Source organism: Mesoplodon bidens (genome assembly GCF_964165515.1).
Source record: "Mesoplodon bidens genome assembly, chromosome: 18".
Classification (NCBI taxonomy): domain Eukaryota; kingdom Metazoa; phylum Chordata; class Mammalia; order Artiodactyla; family Ziphiidae; genus Mesoplodon; species Mesoplodon bidens.
This window is the reverse complement of record NC_138175.1, coordinates 55,030,328-55,048,511: the sequence shown is the minus strand read 5'-3', so window position 1 is coordinate 55,048,511 and position 18,184 is coordinate 55,030,328. Positions and strand designations below refer to the sequence as shown.

The 18,184-nt window shown below is 52.0% G+C and overlaps 3 protein-coding genes across 4 annotated transcripts; all 3 read left to right on the top strand.

The window, feature by feature from the left end:
• The first annotated feature begins 1,045 nt into the window (after positions 1–1,045).
• Positions 1,046–2,945, top strand: LOC308605983 (piRNA-mediated silencing protein C19orf84). Its single transcript, XM_081216369.1, has 2 exons — positions 1,046–1,112; positions 1,778–2,945. The coding sequence occupies exons 1-2, from the start codon at positions 1,078–1,080 to the stop codon at positions 2,289–2,291; spliced, it is 549 nt and encodes a 182-aa protein (XP_081072495.1). The 5' UTR covers positions 1,046–1,077; the 3' UTR covers positions 2,292–2,945.
• An 888-nt stretch (positions 2,946–3,833) lies between these two features.
• Positions 3,834–9,371, top strand: LIM2 (lens intrinsic membrane protein 2; the record flags this gene model as incomplete). Of its 2 annotated transcripts, none has more annotated exons than XM_081216368.1 (4): positions 3,834–4,008; positions 7,673–7,822; positions 8,934–9,068; positions 9,310–9,371. In XM_081216368.1, 4 exons carry the CDS (start codon positions 3,834–3,836, stop codon positions 9,369–9,371), a joined length of 522 nt encoding a protein of 173 aa, XP_081072494.1. The 2 variants fall into 2 exon arrangements, with proteins under 2 accessions (XP_081072494.1, XP_081072493.1); XM_081216367.1 differs by having other exon boundaries at positions 3,834–4,143.
• Positions 9,372–16,493: 7,122 nt separating this feature from the next.
• On the top strand, positions 16,494–17,907 carry NKG7 (natural killer cell granule protein 7). Its single transcript, XM_081217103.1, has 4 exons — positions 16,494–16,850; positions 16,926–17,072; positions 17,160–17,294; positions 17,398–17,907. The coding sequence occupies exons 1-4, from the start codon at positions 16,694–16,696 to the stop codon at positions 17,454–17,456; spliced, it is 498 nt and encodes a 165-aa protein (XP_081073229.1). The 5' UTR covers positions 16,494–16,693; the 3' UTR covers positions 17,457–17,907.
• The last annotated feature ends 277 nt before the right edge of the window (positions 17,908–18,184 follow it).

Genomic DNA, 18,184 nt, shown 5'->3' with positions numbered 1-18,184 from the left:
TTGTCCTGTCTTTACACCTTCACAGCCCTCCTGCCTATAGGAAATGTACTGTGTCTTGTGTGTTTCTCTCCCAACGTGTAAAGTTTCATTAGCGTGCACATATTTTGTCCCGGGCTAAATCCCCGGCCCCCAACTTGGAGCGTAGCATATAGCAGGCACTGAATAATATTTCTTAAATAAATATATATGAGAATGACTATTGCTTCTCAACAAAATACTACCACGACCACCAGCAATAACAATAAGAAACTCGCATTGGTTGAGACTTATTGTGGTCCAGATCATGTGTTGACTACTTTACACACATGATACATCCTTTAAACCTCACGAGATCCTAGAAGGTAATATTAGCCCTGTTTCTCAAAAGCACAGAGACTAGAAGGGCTTAAGCTCACAAAGTTAAGTCGCAGACAGAGCTTAGAGTGAAATCCAGCCTCTAAGGTTGCCAGTCCATCTACTAACCCCTCTGCCCCGGGAGTACCCAATGTCCAGATTTCCCTAAATGCCCTTTAGTCCTAAAGAACACCATCGGGTCCCCTGAGGACACGGCCCAGGAATACAGGTGGAGAGATAGGAGGGGGCGGGGACTCCTGGGTCTGAGGGAGGAGGGGCCGGGGGCCTGGACTCCTGCGTCTGAGGGGTAAGGGGCTGGGGGCGGGGACTCCTGCGTCTGAGGGGTGAGGGGCTGGGGGCCTGGACTCCTGCGTCTGAGGGGTGAGGGGCTGGGGGCGGGGACTCCTGCGTCTGAGGGGTGAGGGGCTGGGGGCCTGGACTCCTGCGTCTAAGCGGGGAGGGGCTGGGGGCCTGGACTCCTGGGTCTGAGGGAGGAGTGGGCTCGGGCGCCCGGCTCCTGGGTCTCCGGCAGGCGGGGCCTGCGACCTGAGATACGTGGGGCTGACGGACCGGAACCCCGCGCACTCAGCCCTGCACGCTATCCTGCGGCTCCGCACGCCCCGCAAACCACGCCCCCTTTCTGACAAAGTCCCACCCATCTTCTTCCAGACGCTTCTCCCCTCGCTGGGCCGTGGAGAAATAGAGGCGAAGGTGCTAGAAAAGACTTGAAAGACCCCGGTGAAGATGGAACAGCAAAAGGAAGGGACTGGGCCAGAGGGGTGAGAGACGCAAGACTTCCCGCGGGGAGCACAAAGACCCAGAAAGAGGGAGGATAGCGAAAATCAGAGAGTTGAACAGACCCAGAGGGTATCAGGAAAAAAAAAAAAAAAAGTCTTGGGTATCATCACACAGAAACAGAATCTTCGACGATCTCGGTGACAGAGAGAGTTGAGCGAGATGCTTAGAAATAGGGAGAGAGCTAGAAATATATTTGTGGAACAGAGAAATTTCGAGAAGGAACCAGGAGAATTGAAGATGCCAGACACAGCCGTAGGGCTGGAGAAATAATAATTGTCCACATTTATTGAACACTTCCCAAACCCAGCCCTTTAATAGGCACCTTTGATACCACCAGAAGCTATCTCTTGGTATGAAAAAGTAAGGTTCGGAATGGGAAAATGATTTGCCCAAACACACCGCGAGGGAGGCAGCCTGGAATGGGAACCGCGTTCTGTGGGATGCTGAAGCTCTGGCAGAGCTGTCTGTCTGTCTGTAAAGAAAACGGGAAGAAACAGAGAGAAAGGGGCCCGGAAGTCAGAGGCAAGCTCAGTCCTGAGGATGGGGAGACATGGACTCCTGAGAGAAGCCCGGTAGCAGAAAGGCTGCAGTAGGGAAGGCATATGCAGATGGGGAGACCCACTGACCTGTCCTTTTGTCATTCTAGGAACAACCTGCCGTCCCCAGGGACTGAGTCGTGGCCGCCTACACCTTTCCCAGCCCTGTTCCCTTCTCTCCTGGGCACCCCAGATCCAGCCCACCTGGGGCTCCCCGAGAGCCTGGCCTCTGTCACTGTCCCCATCCGTCTGGATGCCCTCTCCTACCTCCTGCACAGCGCCCTGATGGGAGCCTACACGCTTCAGCAGTCCTTGCCCTCCTGCCCCTGTGCCTCCCAGGCGTGCTGCACCCAGCCGGGCACCGCCAAGAGGCCGCCCAGGGGACGCGGGGGCTGGGATGTCCGACGCAGGCCAGGCCGGGGTCAGGGCCAGCGGCAATGGGGACTTGGGAGGGCTGAGAAGGCAGAGAGGGGCTGGGTGGGGAGCCCTGGGGCTGGCCCCAAGACCCCACTGGTGACGCTGCCGTCACCAACACCACGAGCCCAGGATGGGAAGAAGGACACCCAGGTTCCGGAGCCGCCCTTGGAGACGCCGCCTGCTGAGGACTGGGAGGCCGAGTACTAGGACCCTGAGGACCCTACACCCTGGACTCCGGAGGGGGCCCTTGAGGGTCACCAGGAGGGTGTTCCTGGAGCCCAGGGTGACCTCAGCCCTGCCAGAGATACCCAAGGAACGTCCTGCTCCCATCCCTCTTCCTCCCAAACCACAGCCTCAGGAGGGGTCCTGCGAGTCCCCTGGTGAAACCCAGACCTGACATAGGATCCCAAGCCAGGGAGACAACCCCAAACCTCATGCCCAAACCCAAGCCTCTTCCCATTTCTGACACTGTTCCCAACTACAGCGACAACGCTTACCTCACTCTCAATGCCCAGGGCTCCTCCAGCCATGCCCAGGCCCATTCCTAACCCCAAAGCCATTCCCACCTGCCTCTGCCAGCCCCATCCCACGGCCACACTGAATCCCACATCCCCCAGCCATTCACCCCCATTCCACTCTCCATCTCTGCCCTGACCCATCCTCATTCCCATCTACCTAAAGGCCAACCAATCCTCATCCTTGATTTCTCCTGCACTCCAGCCCTGTCTTCAACCCCAGCCAGCCCCGCCTCGCCCTCAACCTCCTTCCTGTCCCAGCCCCAAACGTGACATGTCCTGGGACCCCACCTGCAAATAACCCCATTGGCCCAACATATCCAGACACCTGCAGCCCCACCCCATTTCCTGCCTTTGGGGGAGCGGGGCCGGGTTGAACAATAAATGGCTGAGTGTCCCTATGTCTTGTGTCTGTGTGTGTGCTTACACAGCTTGGGCTAACCCCGAGGGTGCTGTGGAATGAGGCCTGTGAAAGGGTGCTAGGGTGGCTGGGAGGGTCACAGAGAGAGGCCGGTGGGACCAGGGGCTGCGGGGAGGGAGGGCCTGGATTCCTGCTTCAGCGAATTCCATCTAGGGCGTCTGCCACCACTGCACTTCTGCCTGCTGGAAGCTGCTGGGCCATGGGGCCATTGTATGCGGAGGCTTAAGGGATTTGGGAGACCCTGGGAGCAGAGAGGCCAGCGACCTGACTGGGCTCAGTCTGCACAGAGGGGCCGAGGCAGACGGAGGATTCAGGGCAGGCTCTGCCCCTCAGGTAGGGACCAGGCGTGGGAGCCATGGGCCCCTCCTCCCCCTAAATCTAGGCGGCCAGGCCTCCTTTCTCTTGCAGGGACTTGGTGGGGTCCTAGCCCTAGCCCCTTCCTCACCTTGAACCTGGGAGTCCAGGACCCCGGCCCCCTCCATCCCCCAAAGACTTGGTGTCCCAGTGGCCAGCCCCTTCCTGGCTTAGGACCTGGAAGTCTCGGCCCCCAGCCCCTTTCTCCCCCCCAGGACCCAAGGGTCTAGGTTCTCAGCCTCTCCTCCCCCAGACTCAGGCGTCCAGATCCCGAGCTCCCTCTGCCCCCTAGACCCAGGGATCCAGGTGCCCAGTTCCTTCCTCTCATTGGGACCTAATGTCCCAGACCCCAGCTCCCTCCTCACCTAGGATCTGGAAGTCTAGGGCCCCAGCTTCTCCTCCCCCAGGACATGGGAATCCAGCTCCTGACCCCGTCTCTCCCCTTACCCACAGACCACCATGTACAGCTTCATGGGTGGTGGCCTCTTCTGCGCCTGGGTGGGGACCATCCTCCTGGTGGTGGCCACGGCGACAGACCACTGGATGCAGTACCGGCTGTCGGGGGCCTTCGCCCACCAGGGCCTGTGGCGATATTGCCTGGGCAGCAAGTGCTACCTGCAGACGGAAAGCATCGGTGAGGCTCCGGGGCGGGGTCTGGGTTGTGCCTGGGATCAGAGCCTCACGCAGGGCAGAACCTTACAGTGGAAAGGCCACCTGTTTTGCAGATGGAGAACCTTGTGGCTCAGAGAGGGAAAGCATCCAGCCCAAGGTCATTCAGAGTGGAAGGGGCAGACCTGGGATTCCAGTCGTTTTTTCTAGTACAATTACAGGATGTACCGGTTTAGAGGTTAAGTAGAGCGGTGACATTCCTGGCATGAAATAGAGGGCAGGTATAGCAGTTGGGGCTGGGGTTATCAGAAGAGCATTTTCTAAATAGCTACTAGGTGTCAAGAGCTATATTAGATACCCGAAGGATACAGAAGCAATACAGACCCTAAATTTGCTAATACTGGATGAGGTACTTTTCAATTCTTGCTGTGAGCAAAGCCATGTAATACATATGTGTATGTGTATATATGTGTGTGTATGTATATGTGTATAGAGATATATACGAGTATATATTACATTATATATTGTAAAAATGGAGATAAACATAGTACTTACAGTATAGGATTCCTGCAATCTATATTATATAATGCATATTATTATAATATACTATGTACCTCTATGTGTCTCTTTCCATATACATATATATTTGTATATATGTACAGTCTTCCCTCAGTCCCTCAGTAGCCACAGAGAATTGGTTCTAGGGCCCGCCGTGTATACCAAAGCCTCTGGATGCTCCAGTCATGTACTCGGCCCTCCGTATCCGCGGTTCTTCATCTGCGGATTAAACCAACCGCGGATAGTGTAGTAATGTATGTATTTATTGAAAAAAATTCTCATGTAAGTGGACCTGCGCAGTTCAAACCTGTGCTGTTCAAGGGTCAAATGCATATACATGCATATATAGGGAAAGAGAGATGTATAGTATATTACATAATATATATTATACAATATACATTATATAATATATTAATAGTATATAGTATATCACATGTTCTATATTATCTGTATCCAATAATAGTGTAGTAATAATAATAAGAACAATAACTGGCATGTATTGTTACTGTGTCCTACGTGCTATTTTAAGTGCTTTGCCTGGATTAACTCCCTTCGGTGTCCCAACAACACTAAGAGGGCTGTTCCATTGTGTCTATGAATTATGACATGATACTTGACCTCAAAAAGTCAGTTCTTCTGGGGGCGGGTGTTGGGAGGAGGAGCCAACCCTCACTAAGCCCTGTGATATGACAGGCTTGTGGCAGATTTCACCCCATCTCACCAAACCTGCCCATTTGCTGGAGGGATAAATTGAGGCAGGGAGAAGTGGAAAGGTTTGCCCTGGGCTACCAGTCTCAGAGCCCCATCTGGCTTACTTCGTGCATCCTTTTCATTTCTGGCTGTCTCCCTTGTCACACTTCTACCATTCCTCCTGCTTCAGACTGGGAACACCACCAGGCACTCTGAGTTCCCTCTGCTGGGGATGGGAGAGAGGGAGGCTGGATGGAGGTCTTCAAGTTCATTTGATATCTTCATGACCACAAGACTGAGAGCCTCAGGGACATACCTCACCCCGATTGATTCTTGGGTATTTGTCCAAACAGCAGGTTTAATTTGTTCATCCATTGCATAGCTGACGTAATCCGATCACCAAAATTAGAGCAGGAGTCCTGAGCCTGCTTCCCAGAGGCCAAACCCAACCCAAGACATGTATGCATAGCATTTTTTAAGTTTCCAAAGTCATTACCAGTATTTAAAAAATCTGAAGATTTTACATTAAAATCTGGACTTGCACCTCTTTTTGAATAATCCAGGTTTGCCTGTCTTTTCCAGGCCCATGGTCAGCTGGGTATGAGCAGCAAATGCCCCCTTCAAGTGGGGTACACCAGTCAGGGTCCCCTCAGGAGACAGAAACCACACTGTGATTTGAATAGGGAAGGTTTTATCTGAAGATGACGCTGACAATTGATAGTTGGTACATGAGACACACATGTTCCCCATGCAACCTGCTGTCTCCTGCCTTTATTCACAGCTGCAGCCAAGCCTCAGAGGCATTTGTGTTTTCCACTCCTGCATGAGCCCAACCATGGGAAAGAAATAGGCTATAACATCCCCCATAAGTCCTCCAGACTTTTAAATACCCAGAGGCATGTGTATTCGTTTTCTAAGGCTGCCATAACAAAGTACCACAAACTGAGTGGCTTAACAGAAATCTATTGCCTCACAGATCTGGAGGCTAGAAGTCCAAAATCAAGGTCTCTGCAAGGTTGGTTCCTTCTGAGGGCTGTGAGGAAGAATCTGTTCCCTGCCTCTCTCTTAGCTTCTGGTGGTTGCCTGGCAATCTTTGGTATTCCTTGGCTTGTAAATGCACCAGCCCATCTCTGCCTTCATCTTTACGTGATGTTCCCCTGGGTGTGTGCCTGTCTCCAAATTTCCCCATTTTATGAGGACACCAATCATATCGGATTAGAAATCCACTCTACTCTGGTATGACCTCATCTTAACTACTGACATCTGCAAAGACCCTATTTCCAAGTAAGGTCATATTCCGAGGCAGTGGGATGAGGGGGGAGCAGTGAGAACTTCAACATATGAACTTGAAAGGGGAGACACAACGCAACCCAGCAACCCATAACAACATCCGTGGAGAAGTATCCAGGCATTGGTCTCCCCTAGACTTCCACAAGACAAAAGACTGCATTTTGCAAAGATCTAAGGCTTTTTCAGTGCCAGGATCCCAGTTCTGCCCGGGGTGATAATTGTCATGGGCACTCCGAGAGACAGAATAACAAAGCAGTTAAGACTGAGGGCGTGGAGGTTGGCTTTCAACTGCAGTCCCTCTGCTAATTATGGGACCTTGGGCAAATCACTTCACCTCTCTGAGCCTCCATTCCTTCACTTGAAAAATGGGCATGAAAATATTACTTAGAGCATAGGGCTCTTGGAAAGAAAAAACAGGATCATACATGGGAAGAGAGCCTGGCACATACTTGACCATTGCCAAATGGAAGATGAGATCATGATGCGTGTTCCCAGGGCATCTCCATTCATTCAACATGTTTCTTGAACACCTAGTGCCAGGCACTAGGTGCTGGGGATACAGCAGTGAGTGAGAAAGCCAGGCCCTTGCCCTCACAGAGCTGAGAACTCAGTGGAGAGAGATAGACGTCATAAACAAGTTAGAAATAAATTAATGGGACATTTCCAAATATGGGTAAGTGGTATGAAGGAAGGGAAAGGGAGCATGGGAGAGAGGATAGAGAGTGAGTAGCAGGAGGATATGGGAAATGGGCATTCATTCACTCATTCATTCATTGAACAAACATTTCTCCAGGCCCATGTGCACATCAAACCTCTGCTGGTGTCTGTGGTGTAGAATCAACCAGGTCCCTGTCCTCAGGGAGCAATCAGGCTGGAGAGGGAAACAGGCAAAGAGAGTCTCAGCCCAGAGCAGGGAGTGAGGATGGTGCCTAAGGGGTGAAGGGATGCTTCCCAGAGGAGGGGATTTGGGAGCCGGGCTTTGCAGGATGAATAGGAGTCTGCCAGGTGAAGAGGAGGGGTTTTTCAGAGAGGTGAAGGAGGAGCTAGGTCAGGAATACCGAGAGGGGTGAGGCATTCCTGCCCTCAGAGGTAGCAGCCTTCACCACTGAGGGCAAGGAAGGCACAGGAGTGACCGTGGGGTGCTCCCACAGCATACTGGAATGCCACCCGGGCCTTCATGATCCTGTCCTCCCTGTGTGCCACCTCCGGCATCATCATGGGCATCATGGCGTTCGCTCAGCAGCCCACCTTCACCCGCTTCTCCCGGCCCTTCTCTGCGGGCATCGTGTTTTTCGCCTCCAGTGAGTGACTTGCCCCCCACACCTGCCCCTCTCCCAGCTCCCTCTCCAGCTCTACCCCCCACACCACTTTCATTCCCCACTGTTCCTCACTCCGCTCCACCCTCACCCAAATCCCCCCTCCACCTTCAGCGACAACTTCAGGACTCTTTCTAATGCCAGTCAGTTCTGACACCAGCTCTGTGTACGGCCATTCAATTCTGGCACTGACCCCCGGAGTTGGCATCAAACCCCACAGGTTTAAAGGCGCGGTTCCCAACCAGACTGCCCCTACTTCAGCTGCAAGTGGGGTCCCCAGCTCACCTGTACTTTTGACCAATCGGCTACAGATTCAGGGGTTCCCAGGACCTGCTCAGGTTCAGAAATGTGCTAGAATAACTCACAGAACTCAGGAAAGCATAATACTTACAGTTTTATCGTAAAGAGTACAACTCAAGACCAGCCAGCTAAAGAGATGCATAGCGTGAAGCCGGAGAGGGGTCCTGAACATGGAGTTTCCATGCACTCTCCCTGCAGAGTTAGGGCTCGTCAGCACCCCCGCCCCCCAGCGCATCCATGCATTCACCAAACAGGGAGCTCCGGTGAGCGTCAGCATCCAGCATTTCTACTGGAGTTTCATTACAAGGGCATGAATCACTGGCCATGTGATTGAACTCAATCTCCAGCTCCCTTTTCCTCCCCAGAGGTTAGACTGATCCCAAGCGGCTCAAAGCCCCAACCCTCTATTCCCAAGGCTGGTCTTTCTCTTGACCAGCTCCTATCCCTGAGTCATCTCTGATCATCAACATAAACTCAGGTGTGATCCAAGAACAACAAAGACACTCCTAGTACTCAGAAAATTCCAAGGATTTAGAGTTTCCCTCCCAGGAACCAGAGACAAAGACCAGTCAGATTCTTTACGACACAACACAACCCCACACCATTCCCACCCTAACCCTACACTTCATTAATTTTTACTCCCACTTTCAACTCAACCCCCATCCTCACCCTTATCCCTACCTGCACCCATACCCCCTTCTCAATTTATTCATTCCCACCCCCATCCCCAAACCCGCCCCCATCCCCATTCCCCTCACCCCCACCCCCCACCCCCCACCCCGACCTCTCTCTCCAGCCTTTTTCGTCCTGCTGGCCTTGGCCATTTACACTGGAGTCACTGTCAGCTTCCTCGGTCGCCGCTTCGGGGACTGGCGCTTTTCCTGGTCCTACATCCTGGGCTGGGTAGCCCTGCTCATGACCTTCTTTGCAGGTACTGGGTTTGGGGGTGGAAAGGCCAGTGTCTGTGGCACTGTGGGCAACACTCAAAAGGGTGAGATGATGGGGGGGGTGTCCCACACAGGCGCCCCCGGCACTGAACCAGAAGGCAGACTCCAAGCCCTGTGGACACCAGGGAGAAAGGGAATGCTGTGTCGGTGTCTTGGGCTGGGAGCAGGGGCTGGGAGGGCTGATGGGGGGCTGGGCGGGGTCAACCGGGATCTCTTCTCTCGCAGGAATTTTCTACATGTGTGCCTACCGGATGAATGAATGTCGGCGCCTGTCCACTCCCCGCTGAACCCAAATGTGTGCCCCGACTTCATCTGGACGTCAAAGTCAGGTCACTGAAGAGGAGGGGGAGGGTCTAGAGGCCTGAAATCCTGGTTCCTAGGGCCTGGTGGAGGCAGCTGAGGAGACCCAAGGCCGCAGCCACCAGGGGGGTTGTTAGAGAAATGGAATATCCATTAGAGAGGCTTTTTGGAGTCTAATAAAACTGACGGAAACTACTGAAGTGTGGTCCCTGAGGGGCTCGGGTGGAGAGAAAGAGGGGTGAAGTGTGGTGAATGGGGCAGGGGTGGTGGCATTATAGTAGGCCCGCCTGCTCAGTTCCTGTAGGAGGGATGGGCACAGAGATAAATTGCACAGTCCCCACCCTACTAGGTTCACCATTTTTTTTTTTTTTTTTTTTTGGTTGCACCCCTCGACGTGTGGGATCTTAGTTCTCCCACTAAGGATCGAACCTGGGCCCCCTGCAGTGGAAGTGCGGAGTCCAAACCACTGGACCGTCAGGGAAGTCCCTGGGTTCAACTGCTAGGAAACTAATGTGTGGGTCCAATTCTGATGGGTGTGTTTTTTCCCCACACCACCAAGCGAGTAACTCAGTTCTGACACGATCTACCTAGAGAAAGTGTCAGATCACACAAGTTAACGACACAGCCCTAGAAGACGGCCTCCCACTCCAGATGCCAATCATAAGCCCAGGTTGTTACGTGCTTCTGGCCAACCAGCAATAGACTAGAGGTCCCAACAGCCCCCTCCTTGGGTTCCATTAATTTGCTAGAGCAGCTCACAGAACTCAGGGAAACATTTTACTTACTAGATCACCAGTTTTTTATAAAAGGATATAACTCAAAACAGCCAGATGGGGCTTCCCTGGTGGCGCAGTGGTTGAGAGTCCGCCTGCCGATGCAGCGGACACGGGTTCGTGCCCCGGGCCGGGAGGATCCCACATGCCACAGAGCGGCTGGGCCCATGAGCCATGGCCGCTGAGCCTGCACGTCCAGAGCCTGTGCTCCGCAATGGGAGAGGCCACAACAGTGAGAGGCCCGTGTATCGCAAAACAAAAACAAAAACAAAACAAAAACAAAAAACAGCCAGATGGAAGAGATGCACTGGTCAAGGTAAGTGAGAAGAGGTGTGGAGCTTCCATGCTCTCTCCAAGTAGGTCACTCTCCCCCAGAAAGCACGTGTTCACCAGCCCGGAAGCTCTCTGAATCCTCTCCTTCTGGGTTTTTCTGGAGACTTCATTACATAGTTATGATGGATTAAATCACTGGCCATTGGTGGTTGAACTCAATCTCCAACTTCTCTCCCCTCCCAGGAGGTCAAGGGGTGGGACTGCCATTTCTGACCCTCTAATCATGTGGTTGGTTCCCCTCGCTCTCACAACTTAGGAAATTCCAAGAGTTTTAGGACCTCTATGCCAGAAGTGGGGACAAAGACCCAATATATATTTATTATAAAACATAATATCACAGTAGGATAGTACGATAAATGAAAAGATCTGTGGAACTTCCCCGGTGGTCCAGTGGTTAGACTCCACACTCCCAATGCAAGGGGCGTGGGTTCTATCCCTGGTCATGATAGGGTCAGAATAAAGGGACAAAGTAGGTAATTAAATAGGGGATTAGTTAAATCGGGGGTTTACTTACACTAGGGGATTGTAAGTAAAGAAAAAGTATGGGAGACCCCTGTAAGTTAATGATCACTTAAGAAAGCAGGTTTGCTTAACCACAAAACCAAGCAGGTTCGCTTAGCAACAAAACCATGCAACAGAAGCCTGAGACACGCCCCAAGACAATGAAACAATGGTGGCATGAGACCCACATCCTGTCTAGTGAGCTCAGTAAGTTGATGACCCCCATGGCATGCTCTCTGCATACATAAAACACAATAATTTATGAAAAGGTGACATTTCAAAGTGAAAGAACCTCATTGTACTGAAACCTGAAATAGTTTTTCCATAGTGCTGTGACTGTCCTGGCTTGACCACGTAGGGACAAAAAAACTCCCCTGCCCAACCTGGAGGCGGAGCTGATGATGGAAGCATGACGACTACTCAAGAATGAGAAAGAAGGTGGTCTTCTCCGCCTCCCCACTTTTCCTTTGATTATAAAACTGTAGCCTGCTAAGTTCTTGGGGAGTTACCCTCTCGCCCACCCACTTGTAAGCCTCACAAGCATCCTATTCTAATAATCTAATAAATCGCTTCTTATCTCATCACTTTGCCTCTCACTGAATTCTTTCTGTGCTGAGACAACCTGAGCTCCTCGGAGCCCCTCCAAAACGCCACTGAGCGAATTCAGCCTGGGAACTCAGATCCCACATGCTGCCCAGCGCAGCCAAAAAAAAAAAAACAAAAAACCAACTGTGGAAAAACAACCTCCTTGCCCACTCGCGCCATCTCCAGTTGGCCCTCCCAACCTCCCGGCCCCTCCCTGGCTGGACCCGTCCAAGGAGAAGCACCAGAACTCTGACCTGCACCTCGTCCTGCACCTGCCTCTTCACCCGTCATTTGTGACCTTGATCTTCTCTTCATTCACTCATTCATTCGTTCATTCAACAAACTCATGCCAACTGCCGTGAGATTTACTAAAGCTTATCATGAAATAATAAGACCATTTAGGGAGGCTGATTCCAATAATAAGAATATTTATTACAGTCTATGCTAGGAACCGTTATATTAATAGAAGCTTAGTCCCTAGAAATATTTATTGGGACCTCCTCGAATAATAAACATACTATATTTATAGAGGCTTCCTCTAGTAATAATAGCAACTGAAGCCTTCTTCTCTAATTATAGTTTATTGAGGCCTATTTAAGTAGAAATATTTACTGAGACTTATTCCAGGAATCATATGTATAGGGGCTGGCTCTAGCAATAATAATGATGTTATAACTTCAGACTCATACCTCCAACTACTTACTCAACATTTCCACCTGAAAAGAAGAGGCATCTCAGTTCTCACATATCTGAAGTTGAGCTCCTGACCTCCCTCACATCCCACATCTGCTCCTCCCATGGTCTCCCCCAACTTAAATGACAAGTCCATTTTTATCTAGCTGCTCAAGCCAAAAACATTGGGCTCACCCTCCATAGCTTTCCTTTTGTTACATCTCACGTCTGATTCATCAGCAAATCGTGTTGGCTCTGCCTTAAAAATGTATTTGGGGGCCTCCCTGGTGGCGCAGTGGTTGAGAGTCCGCCTGCCGATGCAGGGGATGTGGGTTCGTGCCCCGGTCTGGGAGGATCCCATGTGCCGCGGAGCTGCTGGGCCCGTGAGCCATGGCCGCTGGGCCTGTGCGTCCGGAGCCTGTGCTCCGCAACGGGAGAGGCCACGACAGTGAGAGGCCCGCGTACCGCAAAAAAATATACATATATATATATTTGGAATTTGACCCCTTCTTGCTCAACCATGGTTACCCCCTGATCCATGCCACCATCGTGTCTCACCTGGCTTATTGCCACAGACTTCTAACCAGCTCAGCCTCAACCCTTACCCACACCCCACCCAATCCCTGCCCCTGCAGTCCATTCTCTACACAGTATCTAAAGGATTTTTTTTCATTTTTTTAAATTTAATTTTTATTTTATATTGGAGTATAGTTGATTTACAATGTTCTGTTAGTTTACGGTGTACAGCAAAGTGATTCAGTTATACATATACATGTATCCATTCTTTTTCAGATTCTTTTCCCATATAGGTTGTCACAGAATATTGAGTTCCCTGTGCTGTACAGTACGTCCTTTTTGATGATCTATTTTATATATAGTCATGTGTGTACATTAATTCCAAATTCCTAATTTATCCCTCCACCCCACATTTCCCCTTTGGGAACCATAAGTTTGTTTTCAAAGTCTGTGAGTCTGTTTCTCTTCTCTAAATAAGTTCATTTGTATCTTTTTTAGATTCCACATATACGTGATATCATATTTGTCTTTCTCTGTCTGACTTCACTTAGTGTGATAATCGCTAGGTTTATCCATGTTGCTGCAAATGGCATTATTCCATTCTTTTTTATGGCTGAATAATATTCTATTGTATATATGTACCACATCTTCTTTATCCATTCCTCCGCTGATGGACATTTAGGTTGCTTCCATGTCTTGGCTATTGTAAATAGTGCTGCAATGAACATTGGGGTGCATGTATACTTTCGAATTATGGTTTTCTCCAGATATATACCCAGGAGTGGGATTGCTAGATCATATGGTAGTTCTATTTTTAATTTTTAAAAATTAATTAATTTATTTATTTTTAATTAATACATTAATTTATTTATTTTGGCATTGGGTCTTCCTTGCTGTGCGTGGGCTTTTCTCTAGTTGCGGCGGGGGGGGGGGGCTACTCTTTGTTCGGTGCGCAGGCTTCTTATTGCCGTGGCTTCTCTTGTTGCGGATCACAGGCTCCAGGCATGTGGGCTTCAGTAGTTGTGGCACACAGGCTCAGTAGTTGCGGCTTGCGGGCTCCAGAGTGCAGGCTCGGTAGTTGTGGTGCACGTGCTTTGTTGCTCTGCGGCATGTGGGATGTTCCCAGACCAGGGCTCGAACCCACGTCCCCTGCATGGGCAGACAGATTCTTAACCACTGCTCCACCAGGGAAGTCCATACTTTTAGTTCTTTTTTTTTTTGCGGTACGCGGGCCTCTCACTGTTGTGGCCTCTCCCGTTGCGGAGCACAGGCTCCAGACGCGCAGGCTCAGCGGCCATGACTCACGGGCCCAGCCGCTCTGCGGCATGTGGGATCTTCCCGGACCGGGGCATGTACCCGTGACCCCTGCATCGGCAGGCAGACTGTCAACCACTGCGCCACCAGGGAAGCCCCATACTTTTAGTTTTTTAAGGAACCTCCATACTGCTCTCCATAGTGGTTGTACCAATTTACATACCCGCCAACAGTGTAGGAGGGTTCCCTTTTCTCCACACCCTCCCCGGCATTTATTGGTTTTAGACTTTTAAAGGAATTTTTATTAAAACATGATTCAAATCATGTCCCCCCTCTGCTCTCAGTCCTCCAGTGGCTTGGACCTGGAGGTCGGATGAAGATAAAAAATGGAGGGGGTGTGGTGGGATTGAGGTAAGAATTACAGGGTGGGGGAGAGGTATGAAGAAGGAAGTGTGGGTGGGACTGGGGCTGCAGTTGAGACTGGAAATGCCATCTGGTGTGGGGATGGATGTGAGGAGAGGGTTAAGTGTCTGGGTGAGGATGGGTTTGGGTTTGGGGATGGGGTTGAGTTTGGAGTTCGGTTTGGGAATAAGAATGGGGTTAGGTGAGATGACAGGGATGGGGTTAAATTCAGGGATGGAGTTGGGGTTAAGGAATGGGTTGTGTTTGGGGTTGGGGATGGGATTGAGATTAGAGTTGGGTTTGGGAATGAGAATGGGGTTAGGTTTGGGTTTGGGATAGGTTGGAACTGGGGTTAGCAATGGGATTGAGCTTGGGGATTGGGATGGGTTGAATTTGGGGTTGGAGCTGGAGTTTGGAATTGGAACTGGGGTTAAAGATGAGACTGAGGGAATTCCCTGGCTTTCCAGTGGTTAGGACTCAGCGCTTTCACTGCTGGGGCTGGGGTTCGATCCCTGGTCAGGGAACTAAGATCCCGCAAGCCATGCGGTGTGGCGTGCGCACACACACACACACACACACACACAAATAAATTAAATAAATAAATAAAAGGATGGGATTGAATTTGTTGTTGGGAATGAGAATGGGGTTGGTTTGGAGGGTAGGGATGGGGCTAAGGATGGGATTGGAGCTGCCTGCGGTCAGGATGGTGTTGGGTTTGGGATGGCGTCAAGATCTCAGATGGGGAGAATTCCCTGGCAGCCCAGTGGCTAGGACTCCGTGCTTTCACTGCCGAGGGCCCAGGATCAATCCCTGGTTGGGGAACTAAGATCCCACAAGCCATGCAGTGAGGCCAAAAAAGAAAAAGAGAGAGAAGAAAAGAGAGAAAGAGAGAGAGAGAGAGAGAGAGAGAGAGAATAAAAGATCTCAGATGGGTTCTGTGCATGTGATCACCACATGCCCTCGGCTGAGACTTCCTGAAGCTTGTCCGGGTGCTAATCACAGGAGCCACGTCCAGCACCATTTTGGGGATGGCACCCCAGCTGCTCAGGACCTGGATCCCCTTCTGGGAGCCTGTCCTCTTGAGCATGTTCTCAGGAGTGGCCAGTTACCCCACTGGTGAGGATCTGGGTGAGGGACGGGGGCCTGCAAACTGGAGTCTCCAACCAAAGAAGAGGACCCAGCCTCCTGGGTCCCTCTGGTTCTCCCCTTCGCCAGCTGTCCTGGGACTGTTAGCTCAGTTCATCTGTGGGACAGAGGTCCTCTTCCAGGTCATTCCTGCTTCACAGAGGTCAAGTTTGTCTGGGCCTTCTACCTGGGCTGTGGCACCTTCACCTTCTATTTGAGGTGGGGCCCAGGACCTGATGCTGCTGTGAGGGGAGGGCCAGAAAGTCCTGCACTGACATCCTTGACCCCCAACTCCCGCTCCCCGACCACAGAAACCCAGATCCTGTTGCTGAAGGCTTCAGCACAGACTGAAGGCCTTGCTCGAAACAGCACTAACTGTGAACTCATGTAACAGATGAGGATGTGGGCACGTCTTCCCTCCACAAACTTTCAAAATTGCGATCGCTGTTTACCTGCCCTGGGCATAAGCTCCAAGTAAGGAGCCAGGAGTCTGTGTCCCCACGCTCAGGACCTGGAGTCTAGGCTTCCTAGCAGCTTCCTCCTTCAGTCCCAAGCATTCTAGCCTCCTTCCCCCTCCTTTTATGGAGACCCTAGAATTGGGGCCCCCGTCTGCCAGAACGGAAGGTTGCAGAACCCACAGGAAAGAATGATGCATCCCCTAACTGTCCCCTCTGGCTACACCTCCCCCTCCCATTTAACTGACACCCTGGCCTCACTCACCACACCCCACCTCTGGGCCCCCCAAGCCTCTCTCTCACCTCTTACAGGAAGCCCCCTCTGGTGTGGAGGGCTCCAAGGGCAGGAGGTGTAGAACCTTCTGGAGAGGCACATTCCACCCACCCAAACCACTGACAATGTGACACCTCCAGGGCCCTCCCCCCCCACCATATACTGTGAGGAGAACCTCAAGGGGTGGGGGGTGGGTGCCGATGCAAGCCGGGAAGGGAGATGTGTGACGAGAGTCAGCTGCCAGGAACTGGGTGAGACCAAATTAGTCTGATCTGAAGGACCACAGGTCCCCCAGCTGCCCCAACTGCTTGACTCTCCCAGGAGTCCGGGGGCATAGCTTCCTCCTCTCTCAGAGACCCAGGAATCTGGATCACCAGGCTCTTCATCACCCAGGACCCAGAAACGCAGCCTTCGCCCCCATGGAGCCCTGCCGGTCCCTGGCCCTGCTCACTAGCTCCCTGGGCCTGTTGGCTCTCTTGGTGGCTCTGAGCACGAATTTCTGGTTTGTGGCCGAGGGGCCCAGCTCCTTGTCTCACTCGGGCCTCTGGCCAAGGGGAGATTGGGGCTCAGTAGAAGGTAAGGGGAGCAGTCTCTCTTGGGGTGGGGAAGGGCCTGAGGGGATGGGCACTCAGCGGTCCCGTCTCTGAGCAGGCTATATCCACGTGACACAGAGTTTCTGCATTCTGGCTGTCCTTTGGGGCCTGATCTCTGTGAGCTTTCTGGTCATGTCCTGCATCCCTTCACTGTCTGACCCTGGACGCGGCCCCATTGTCTCGACCTTCATGGCCTTTGCCGCAGGTAAGGACTCCGGGCTGCGCTTGGGGCGCTGGGCCCTGGTGAGTTTTTGCGGAGGGGCTGAGCCATGCCTCTTGTCTCCGTCCCCAGCCCTCTCCCTGCTAGTGGCCATGGTGGTCTACACTATCGAGCGGTGGAAGCAGCCTGGACACTCCCAGATCCAGTCCTTCTTCTCCTGGTCCTTCTACCTGGGCTGGGTTTCAACTGTCCTCTTTCTCTGTGCAGGTGACCGCTGCCCTGGGGAGTGCCAGGGGTGGATAGGGGCCCAGCTGGGGGCTCTGAGGGAGCAGGGCAAGAGCAAGGGTCTAACTTCTCTCTGCCAACCCAGGTGGCCTGAGTCTGGGAGCTCACTACAGGGCCCACCGGCCTGGCTATGAGGCCATGTGAACCACAGGATGGCTTTGGCACTCCATTCTTTGAAGGCATCATCAGGAACCATGAAAATGGCTGGCTCTCCTTCCTGCCCTGACTCCCAGCGTCTGCCAGCTCTTTCCTTTGTGTCTTCATTCATTCAACAAAAATTTGCTGGGATCTGGTTATTCCGAGGTTAATGCTGCCACAACAGAAGCCGACGACACTGCAGCTCCACGGCGGATGACCCTGGGCACCCAGAGTGGAGTCAATCCTGCTACTGCCCTGCCCTAGAGATGCTCCCACCAGAGTGGGAACCAGTGTGGGCTCGGGCATGGCCCCAGGGCCCTTGTCTCTCCATCCTTTATCTCTTTTCTTCCCTTTGTCTTTCTCCCTTTAGCTCTTTTCTTTTGTTCCTTCTGATTTTGTCACCCTTCCCTTCACCCTTAGTGTGCCTTGCTCATTTCATTAATAAATTCACTCTTGGGACTTCCCTGGTGGTCCAGAGGTTAAGAATCCGTGCTTCCACTGCAGGGACACGGGTTCAATCCCTAGTCAGGGAACTAAGAACCCGCAAGACGCGGGGTGCAGCCAAAAAAACAGAAAAAGAACAAATTCACTCTTTCAGCTGGCTTTCCTTTCTGCTGGGCCTCCCACTGGGGATGCTGAGGTGAGTCAGATCAGGCCCTGCCCGCCAGGGGCTCCAAGTCCGGTGGGGGCAGGCAGAGCCCAGGGCGGGTAATGGCAGGAAGACTGGCTGTGTC

Coding starts and splice junctions, on each gene's coding strand:
- LOC308605983 (XM_081216369.1), top strand. CDS start 1,078: ATGGAACAGCAAAAGGAAGGGACTGGGCCAGAGGG. Junction 1,113..1,777: donor GAAGGGACTGGGCCAGAGGG/GTGAGAGACGCA, acceptor TTGTCATTCTAG/GAACAACCTGCCGTCCCCAG.
- NKG7 (XM_081217103.1), top strand. CDS start 16,694: ATGGAGCCCTGCCGGTCCCTGGCCCTGCTCACTAGCTCCCTGGGCCTG. Junction 16,851..16,925: donor AGATTGGGGCTCAGTAGAAG/GTAAGGGGAGCA, acceptor GTCTCTGAGCAG/GCTATATCCACGTGACACAG. Junction 17,295..17,397: donor TGTCCTCTTTCTCTGTGCAG/GTGACCGCTGCC, acceptor CTGCCAACCCAG/GTGGCCTGAGTCTGGGAGCT.